Here is an 11,208-nt window from a genome sequence, read left to right as displayed (position 1 = left end):
TCAATAAATAATAAATTCAAAATTTTAATAAAGTATTGTATGGCCCATCGTCGATAATACTAAGTTATTAAAGATAATTTTGAAATTAAACAATGAATTCGACTAGGCTTATGAAAATTCTCAAACAAAAATGTTGAATGGGTGAAGGTTTTAAAAATTTATTAATTTTAAAACCTGCGGGCTCCATTTGTGGGTTTATTAGTGAAATGGTTATCGCTGAAGCCCCATCGGATAAGGATAATCAGATTTCATTAGATTAAATCTTAATAATTTCAAAATTTTAGTAAAGTATTGTACGACTCATCGTCGGCAATGCTTAGACACTAAGGATAATTTTGAAATTAAACAATGGTTAATTACATTCAATTTTGGTAAAATTGTTAACCCTCCCATCGAGGCTCTGGCAATGGCACTGAAGGCCCAAATAACAATTTTGGTTTTTACAAGTGACTTGCCCATCGTAAGCCTTGTAAAGATAAACTGAAGGATTGTTAACAATAAACAAGAGTAGTTATGAGAATCTACTTGCACTTCGTTTGTTTATTGCATTATTTGTTTGTAATATTGTGCTTTATATGTTTTTCAGAAATATCTTAGAAATGATTTTGAGTCAAAAACCTCTAGATGGTACCGACTATGAATAAGTGAAAAGCAAATCTTTGATATTGTTCTAAAACATGGAAGCTAAAATTTGTCCTGACAATGCGAGGGCCATAGCAACCTGCAGAGGATGCGTCTAAGGAAACTAAGATGCATTTCTCAGATTAGGAAAGGGAAGATATGGTAGTTCGCTACTATATTATTGTCAGTCTTTCCACATACTTGCATAAGCAAGTGTACATGATTAAGAGTGGAGTAGAAATGCTTCAGACTCTTAATGACATGTTTGCTGCGTCTAGCAGCTCTGCTAGACAGAATGCAGTCGGTGCAGGTTTTGCTAAGAGTCTTGTTAAATCCAAAGGGAAACCCAAGGGTGGTAACAAGAACAAAATGACTTGGTTATCAGTTGTCAAACCAGTTGCTATGAAGAAGCCGCAAGACAAGTTCTTCAAGTGCAGACTGAAGGGATACTGAAAGAAAAATTGCCCAGAGGTGATGAAAAGAACCAGACATGGGCATATCAAGGCCTGATCAGTGAATGAATTATTGATTCAGGAATCACTGATTATGTTTGTTACTCTTTGTAGTAGTTCAAACATGGCATACCTGTCAGCAATGGACATAGATATTTTAAGCTTGAAAATGGAAACTTGTGTCTGCATTTGCAGTATGACAAGTTATTTATACGACTATGGTTTTGAGTGACTGTTTATTTGTTCCGGATTTCAAGAGGAATTCAATTTTTGTTAGTTGTTTTGGTTAAAACATGGGTTGACAATGCAATTGATTCCTCAGTTACATTTCGAAGTTCATCTTCGTCTTGTTTGTTCTGGTACATTGTTTAAATAGTCTTTATTACCTATGTCCTATAACCTTTTTAAATTTGTTATGTTGAATGGAAAGGATGATGAACAAGGATCTTCACCAAAGAAATAAAAGTTTCAAATGAAACATAACTTTGGCCTTTGTGATTGAGTCACATTATCTCAAGTAGAAAATATGTTTTAGTTAAAAGAGGGACTGAAAGTTCAATAATCTTTTAACTAACAGCTACATGTTAGTCCTATTTGGAAGGTAAAGTGGCCAAGCAATCCTACAAGGGCCAAGAAGGTTTGCGCAACTATTCAACTGGAACTGGTACATACTAAAGTATGTGGACCACTTAGCGTTCAGACCAGAAGAGGTGATGAGTACTTCATTATATGAATGTTTACTCTGGATTTGGACAGATGAACCAAATGTGCCATAAGTCTAAAGCTTTTGGAAATTTCCAAGAGGTTTAGTCTGAGGCAGAAAAGCATGTAGGTGTTCAAATCAAAAACACTTTGGTCTGACTAAAGTGTTGGCTACCTATCTGGTAATTTCAGGTCTTACATGATTTAAGAGGGGATAGTTTTCGTAACTGTCAACTCTAAGAACGCATTAGTTGAATGAAGTTGCAGTATGCAAAAATCAAACATTTCTAGACTTGGTGAAGATCATGTTCAGTTATTCATCTTTGCCAATGTTGTTCAAGGGAGATGCCTAAGAGAAGGAAATCTATCTTCTTAACTTGGTTCCGTCAAAGTTTGTTGTAAAGACACCTAAAGAATTATGGAAAGGGTGCAAGCCCAGATCAAACCATATTCGGATTTAGGGTGCTACGGCACACGTCCTACAACAGCAGTCAAATGAGATGGAATCTTGTATGGAAGTGTGCATATCTTTTGGCTACCCTAAGAGAACTAGGGATGATTTCTTATTTAGTCTTAAGGACAAGATAATCTAAGTGAGCACTCACATGATTTTCTTAAAGGAGGACTAGATAAGAAATTATAAGCTCTTAGGTTAGGTTATTCTTGATGAGATTTATCTCAGATCAAGAATTTTCAAAATCTGTAGAAGCTTCATCCACTGTTCCCTTGATTGTTCAAGAGGGGACAGATATATCTCTAAGTGAACAAATAAGAGAACCATGATTGGAAATTCAACATGATAATATATAAGTGAAACTAGTAGAAATATTAGTATCACATGTAAAGGAACAATATCAAGGATAAGCGGATCCTCAAGAAATTGAAGATCCATCATTTGACCCACTCTTTGTTTTACTTATAAATACACATGGTCTAGTGCAGTACATTCGTAGTGGGAGAGAACCTTGTTAACTCTCAAGTTGTCTCTTGTTGAGTGACATTGATCCTACTAGTTACGATAATGCACTAGAAGATGTTGTTGATCAAGTGTTGCTCAGACTATGAACAATGAGATGAAATACTTGTATTTCAACTCCGTTCGGTCCTAGTAAAGACACCAAGAGGGGTAAAACCCACAAGGTGCATGTCGACATAAAAGGCAAAGAGAGGATGGACAGAAAGGTGAAAACCTTCAAAGCTAGCTTGGAGGCATTTTTTGCCAGACGCCATGCTTGAGTCTATCCAGATTCTCTTAGTTGCTATAAGTCTCAATTATGAGATTTCATTTTGGGAGTTGGATGTCAGGATATCTACATACAACAACCAAAAGGGTTTATAGCAAATGAGCAGGAACACACGGTATGCAAGTTGTGAAAGTCTATTTCATAGACTTAAGCAAGCATCCAGGTCTTGAAACATCATTTTTGATCAGGTTATCAAAATTTTGATTTTGAGAGAACCTTGATGAATGATGTGTATTTGTATGTAAAGGATACAACGGAAGACAATAGCTTTTCTGGTACTTTATGTAGATGATATGCTCCTTATTGGAAACAATGTGGAGGTAATATCAAGCACAAAGAGTTGGCTAAGTTAGTGTTTTGGTATGGAAGTACTGGGGAAGCCAATTATATTCTTGGTATAAAACTCTTATGAGACCGGAAGAATAAGTTGTTGGCATCACCTCAGGCTACTTACATTGACAAAACCCAAAATTCAACATAAGAATTCTAAGAGAAGAATTATAATTCTCAGATGTGAAATTCATCTTCCTAAGGAGTGACCAAAGACTTCTAAGAAGGAAGAATGCATGAGCAAGATATCTTATGCTTTGGCAAAGGTAGACTCACGCATATCATGTTGGGCGTTAAACCAAACATCTGTCACGCAGTGGGAGTAGTGAGATAGTACCATTTTGAACCTAGAGGAATACTAGATTATTGTTAAGCATGTACTCAAGTATCTTTGGAGAACGAGAGATTATATGCTGGTTGGGAGTCTTGAAAAGCTGAGTTTTCAAAAATTCAGTTATTTCAAGTGGATATTGACTCAAGAAAATCAACCTCGAGCTATGAGTTTTTCACTAAACTCAGATAGCATTAGAGGTGGATCTTGCAGACCCAGTTACTAAGAGTTTGCCTGAACTTGTGTTCGAGAGGCATGTTACTTCTTTGGGTCTTAGGAGGATCCCAGACTTGCATTAAGCAAGTGAGAGTTATTGGTTTCATTGTGCTCTTGGAGTAAGACGATGAAACAATAAAATAATTTTCTGAATTTCATAAATAAGGTTTTATTTATTTATTTTGCGCACTATTTACAAACATAAAGGTCCGGATCAAATTGTGGAGTATATGATCATATGGATACGTTCATGGAGGACATGATCATAGGTTCTCACAATTGATGAATGGAGTCACAGCCGTTAAATAAAGTTGGGCACTTTATTCAGGCTGCAATATTTTATGAAATGATTTTGTCCGAATCATTGTAAAATATTGGTGTGAATTAACATTTACATTGAAAGGATGAAGGAGAGATTTGATTAAGGTTGTTTTTCTATCATAAGGTATCAAATCTCCAGTTAACTATAGTTATGTGATTGCTCTTAATCCTGAGTTTATTATAAATAGGTAATCAAATAGTTTTTATTCTTTGATTTACCAACGGGTGAGGTTCGATCTATTGACGGCCAATAACTCGGTATTTTGGGAGTGAGATTATTTGATTATCGTTATTTATGAGATAAACAACATGGAATTTGTAGGATATGTCCCCTTGATATGTTTTGGTACTTGGATATTAAAGACACTGGCCAGTGCATGTAATCCATTAGAGAAACTATCATAGTCAAGGGAATAAATAATTGATTAAGTTACAGAAAACTTGTCAATCAATTATAGACATTCTACAAAGGGGCGATGCATATTAATGTTATAAAGGTCATTAATCTTGGAGTTCACGTTCGGGCTTTTAGTGGAGTAGCACCGAATTAGATAATCTTGTAAAGATTATCAGGAGCCTTGATCAATGACAAATGGTAGGTCCCCAGGCTAGCTCGAGACAAGGGATGGGGTATATTATCAGATGATGATAGCTTATGGGCTACATGGTCTTGGGTTTACGAACTCAAGTTTGTATCTTAAAGAGCAAGTGGGAGATTGTTGGATATATGCTCTTTTGGTCACTAAAGTCCTATTGGGCTTCAGTGAAACTTGAGCCCATGAGGCTTAGGGTTGAGTTATGTCTAAGACCTAAGCGTATATATTCAGAGTTTTCTCCTCTTGTGCCTCCAAGGTGAACAGATCATCAGAAACAAACAAACCCCAAGAGGCAGACGTCCATCATCTGAACGGTTGCCCACACAACCATCTCATCCTCCTCGAGAGATAGTTTGGAAGATCTTCCACAGTCCAGCTTCAAGGAGGTTGTTCGTGCTGCGGCGCTGAGGTGAGCTGTTCGTGAGGAGGAATCCTACAAGGGAAGATTCTACACGAGACCTGCGCACCGAGAGGTAATTGTGAAACAAGGATGATTCGGTAAGCATACCAATGTACTAGGTCCTAAACCGCTTCCGCATAAATCTAAGATTTCCTACATTTAGTTGGTGATTTTTAAGTTCGAGGCAGTAAAAAAAAAATGCATGCATATATTGCCTTTCTTTGAAATTATACATCTCCTTTATTTTCACAATATACAAAAGAATATCATTACAGAGTATAAAATATTCCTAAAAAAATATATAAATTCCCTTTAAACTTTTTTTTTTTTTTCAAAATCCTCGTGTAAGAAATTTTGGCTGTAGAGTTCTACGATAAAGGGGAAAATGTGAAAACTCAAAAGAAAATAAAAAGGAAATCGAATTGATTTATCCTAAAAATAAATGTAACTCTTCCGCCTAATTTATTCATTCTTATGACTTCAGCCATATTTTCCTTGGGTGCATGCATTACAAATTTACCAGCAGTGGGATTATGCACTTGAAGTTGGTAGTAGTTTGATGAAATGTGGTTAAAATCGAAATCTTTAGTAAAATCGGAAGGAGATTAGAAAATCGTAATGTAAAAAATCATAAAAACGTAAAAGCGTTTGGAATATTAGTAAAATCGTTTTGATAAAAAAAAATTGTAGTGATAGATCGAGATTTTAACAACAATAATTTCATGAGTTATTAATTCTACAAGGTTCCATGAAGAATATTGCAGTTCAAATAACTTAAAAATGTCTGCAAACTTTGGATGCCTTTTTTGGTAAGCCCATCTGCAACTTGCAAGGTAAGTTATTTGGGGTCAGTCTCTCAACAACCAATAGGAGAAACAAAAGGAGAAAAGAAATTAATAACGGCATTACCAGCAAAACCAAATCTATGCAGCAATATTTAATTTCCACATTTGCCATTTGGTCACGACCCAATTAGTTTCATAATTGACACAGTTTTTTTAAACCAAGGTTGCCAGCAAAATTGTATTTAATGGTTGTTTAAATTGTCATTTTCACAACTGACATATGTCTGCATCTTCTCCGTCCTATCACTCCTATGTAGGTTGTGTTCATTGCATATTCTGTGGGATATTCTTAGATTCTCCTTCAGAATCACCATGCCACTACCGAACACAGTGGTGTGGTTATGAAATTGCCAAATAAGTAATGAGTATGACTGAGTCAGAATGTTAAAATCCAAAAGACCCCAGTTTTAACTTCAAGTAATTTGTCACAATCTTGATAGACTGTTACCAATTAAGAGACACTGAACATGCTTCCACATCCAAAATTTGAAATTTCAGTTCACTATCTTGTGCTAAGGAGAATTGTCACTTTAACATGGTAAGTGTTAAACACCTAAAAGAAAGGGTGTGACTTATTTAACATCAAAATTGTCACTTTCTGTATATTTTACCTCTATAATTTAAATCCCATATAACAAGAGGAAATAACATTTTAAAAAAAAAAAAAGCCAGAAGAAAATATCACAGGACTATACAGAAACTTGGTTACAAAACTTGTACAACATCTTCAAACTCGATAGCCAGGGGAAGTAGTGGTGGTATGTGTGGAGGTTGATGAGGCAGGGGAGTTTGAATGAACAGCCCCTTCACTGTGATTACCCTTTTCTTCAGAATTTGAATGCTCAAACAGCTCTACTTTCTTATACTGTGCCTTCTTAATTGAAGCAGGTGGTGGTGTGCGTGAAACAGCCGGAGGATGGGTGGCCACTGGCGCATAAATTCCGGAAGGTGCTGCAACTGTGGTTAGTTCCCCTGATGCTGTTGAGGTAGCTACCGCTGTATATTCCTGTGGTTGAACAAAAATGTTCCCCACAAGGACAAAGGGTGTTGTTGTCTGTGGATTGGCACTGTTGTGAACTACAGGACTTGGTCTTCTAGTGTGTAAACGGTATTTCTGTCCAAAACCACAAAATGAAAATTTTAGACTATAACTGAGAATATGGAACAGTTGGAACTCAAGAATATTAATTTACTGAAACTTCTGCAACAAAAAATTTATCACTCATTCAGTTTGGATTCCCTTAGAACTGAAGGGGAGGGTAGTTAAAAGATTCCATATATATGCAAAGAACTGGAGGGACTAGACAATAGAAATTACAAAAAGCAAAGACTTAGATTATGAATTCACTAGCTTAAGCCAAATTTGAAAACCAAACATTTGGGATATATATAACCCATATGCTTACCTGTAAATGGCTTTTGACTTCATCATTTGTGAGGCCATCAACCTTCATCAGCTCTCTGATTTGCTTTGGTGTAGCAGCTGCAAGAGCCACCAAAGTATCAATATGCAGTTACAATAACATCCTAAATACATAACATTAAGAACTTGGAATAGATTAAGATACTCACAATCTGGACCTCCAAGCTGCTGAAGAGCATGCAAGAAGCGCTTATGCAACTCGTGTGACCAGCACCGGCGCTGCTTTCTCTGTCCCTCTTTCTCCTCTCCTTTTCCAGCATTGTCCCCGGTGACTGGCGCCGCAGTTGAAGAGGGTGCTTTACTTAATGGTTCACTTGTCTTGCAAGCTTTTTCTTCTTTGTGGAATGGCTGGAAAGCACCACCTCCACTTCCACTTCTCTTCAATTCCACCACAGGCACGTTCCTACTCACATCCTGAACAAAATTTTCACAGGAATTGCACACAAAAAATCAATCAGTCGCTTGTTCTATTCTGTTTTTTTTCTCTTCAATACAAAGCAGAAGACTCAAGCAATGGTAATTTGATAATTAAGCTATAATTTTCTTACATCCTCAGCTGGGGGATCTGGATTCCATAACTGCACAGATTTAAGCCAATCTGATTTCCTCTTATCATTGTTCTTATTGTCCTTTGAAACCTTGTGCTTATGAGAATGTTGCTCATCCTCATCACAATAAGGGGATGATGCTCTCTTCTTGATTGGGATAAACTCCTCCAACACAGGACCTTCCGTTGATGTTGTCTGCACTGAACACTCCGATTGCCCATTCGAATTATAATCATTTATAGTACCAGACAAGTGCTGTCTACAGGCTTCAATGGCTGCATAAAAATTTCAACACAAAAAAAAAAAAAAAAAAAAAAAACCCAGAAACCAAAAACCCACATCAGCATCAAAGAAAACAAACCCAGAAACAAAAGGAAGAAACTTTATCATCTTCATACCATAAAGAACATAAAGGGTGTTTGTTTGTTGGTTACCTTGTGTGACCAGCTCGAGGGAAAGAGGAAGCTCTTTGGGGAACACCTGAATCTTACGGCGTTCTTCTTCCAATGCTTGGATGTAGTTAGGGAACCCCATCTTCAAACGCTGCATTTTCTCAGTGAAATTCACGGAAGCCAAGGTGGTGTTGGTTTTAAGAAGATGAAGGAGAAAGAATATATAAGGAAATGGCGTTTTGTGAAAGCAGCATAGAGGGATCCGGAGAGAGAGAGAGAGAGAGAGAGAGAGAGAGAGAGAGAGCTTCTCAATGAAGAATAAAGGATCTAACCAGAATCAAAATTTGGAATAATAATGAACTTGTAAACCAAGTAAGAAAATAAAAATAAAAATAAAGAAAATTCCCAATAATCAGAGAGAGAAAAAGAGACAGTTCAGCGCAGAACTCGGAAATACATCGAGGTCGGGCCGTCGCATACAAAACAAGAATCTTTGATGCATTTTATATTGTTTTCTTAATTTTGTTTTACTGTCTATACTGTTTCTTTCTCTTTATGGGTGAGTCAGGGGATTTCTTTCTTTTTCTTTCTAAATTTTGGAAAAAAATGGAAAATGCAAATAGGATCACGAAGAGATTTTAAAATATATAGAGAAGTATTTTTTTGATAAATTTCTTAACTGCTTAGATTCAATTTAATAATATTTTTTTTAATTAAATATATAATTATATAGGAAAATATTATTCTTATGCAACATAAGATAACACTATTTCTTACATACTCATTGATTTTCGTGTAATTTAATTTTCATTTTTTTATTTTTTATAAATGAGTGGACCCCATCCATGATTGTCTCTATGGTAGGAGAGAACTTCTCTCCTACAACATAAGATTAATAAAGCCCAATTATATAATGTCACGTATTTTAATTTTAATAGAGTTGATGAAATAAAACATAATAATGTCGACACATGAGATAGAGAAAGAGAGGGAATTTATTTAATATTAGAGTGCAAGGTATTTGATTCGCATTTTCATTCTGCGTTAGCAATGGCGTCACCCATTCTATCCTTTCACCAATCTCCATCCTTGTTTAATTCATCGGATAAGATCAAAAATCCTTCAAGTATATCCTTTTATGCCAACAAAATTATTAAATTCATTTCTTAAAAAACAAAAAAACAATTTTTAATATTTTAATTTTTTATAACTGTTAGAGAATATATAAATTATCAAAAAAATTAATCCAACACATTAAAATTTTGGGTTGAATTAATTCTTATAGCTTCACTGACCATAAAATCATGAGTTCAATCCTTACATAGTTTCAGTGACCATAAAATCATGAGTTCAATCCTTACATAGTTTCAGTGACCATAAGTTCATGAGATTGATTCTTACTATACTTCACTTTCTAGTGAAATTAAAATAAGCATAAAATAAAATAAAAAATTAGGTCTATGTAATATCTTCGCTTCAAGTCTAAAGAACTTTTACGTGAAGAAATATATTAAAGAATAATATAAACTATTAAAAGATCATCACTTAATACTATAATATTTTGGGTTAAATTAGTTCGTTACAATAAAAGTGAATTTAATAATATCCAAATTTTAAAAATTTAATATAAATCACAAGTCTTTTATTGTGGATAAATAAAGTCACGTTCGACTGTGTATCAAAAAAAAAAGTCACGTTCGACTTAAATTCAAGACACGTACAGGGAATTTATTTTTGGATTTTATAATTCTCAAATTACATAATAATTAAAATCTTATACCATAGAGGTAAAAAGTACGTGAGAAATGTGAGCTTATCTATTAAAAAAAACAAAAAGTAAGAAAAAAAGTAGCATACCGTTTCATGGTATATGTAGGAAGGATATATTTTTTCCTACTACATGAAAAAACAAATCCCTAGCTTATTATTGGATATATTTTTTGGGAAAAGGGAGATAAAATTATATGCAGTGAGCTCAAAGTGATGTTATTTTGGGTTATAAGATTAAAAAATTATAATGATAAAGACTATCATAACCTTACAATATATTAGAATTACAAAAACATCTTGATTTCTGCTCCAAAATGACATCGTTTTATGGTCGCTGGAGATAACTTATATTCGTTAACCAGTCCTTTACCCATATTTTTTCTCACGTTGTGACTAAATTAGTAGTGAGTCTCATACTTATTAAAAAAACTTTGCACACAAATCAAATGGTTACAACATGATAAAATAATTCTCATGCAACATGAGAAATATTTTTCTTAAATATTATAGGTTATTATGTGTTTTTTCTCAATTGTATTTCTGTTTGGGATACCATTTTGATAATTCTAAAAAACAAGATTTGTTATGAAACATAATTAATTTTTTGAATTCAATTGGCTTAAGTGATAAAATATATGGGTTTTGTTAGGTTCTAGAAGATCGTATTGCTATATTGTATGGTATGCGCTCAGAAATATCCTAGGTATAGGTATTTAGATTGGCTCATAGCCAACACTCCAATCACTGCGCACAAATTAATGACTCTATCTTGAGTAGCTTTGTTGTTTAATATTATTATGATAATTGAGTATTTATCCTTTAGTGAATTCTTAGGTAGGTAGTTAAGATATGATATATAGGAGAATGATCTGTTTACAAACTTTTTTTGAAATTTTTTATAAATTACACTATTTTCTCCCGGGAGAACATAATATAACCAGTGTTCTCCCGGAAGAAGATAATGTAGCTTGTAAAAGTTTATAAACAAAAAATTTTATAGATATAACTTGTCTTGAT

General features: G+C 34.5%; 1 protein-coding gene across 1 annotated transcript; it reads right to left on the bottom strand.

Annotated features, from left to right (window-relative positions):
• Positions 1-6,580: 6,580 nt before the first annotated feature.
• Positions 6,581-8,822, bottom strand: LOC133309952 (transcription factor HHO3-like). Its single transcript, XM_061510816.1, has 5 exons — positions 8,464-8,822; positions 8,030-8,304; positions 7,631-7,895; positions 7,465-7,541; positions 6,581-7,172 (listed from the first exon to the last, which is right to left on the bottom strand). The coding sequence occupies exons 1-5, from the start codon at positions 8,576-8,578 to the stop codon at positions 6,786-6,788; spliced, it is 1,119 nt and encodes a 372-aa protein (XP_061366800.1). The 5' UTR covers positions 8,579-8,822; the 3' UTR covers positions 6,581-6,785.
• Positions 8,823-11,208: the final 2,386 nt, after the last annotated feature.

Source organism: Gastrolobium bilobum, unplaced genomic scaffold (assembly GCF_033153095.1).
Source record: "Gastrolobium bilobum isolate Gb01-03AN ecotype WA unplaced genomic scaffold, APGP_CSIRO_Gbil_v1 utg121768, whole genome shotgun sequence".
NCBI lineage: Eukaryota > Viridiplantae > Streptophyta > Magnoliopsida > Fabales > Fabaceae > Gastrolobium > Gastrolobium bilobum.
Note: the sequence above shows the minus strand (reverse complement) of the source record. Positions and strands in the feature narration are given on the sequence as shown.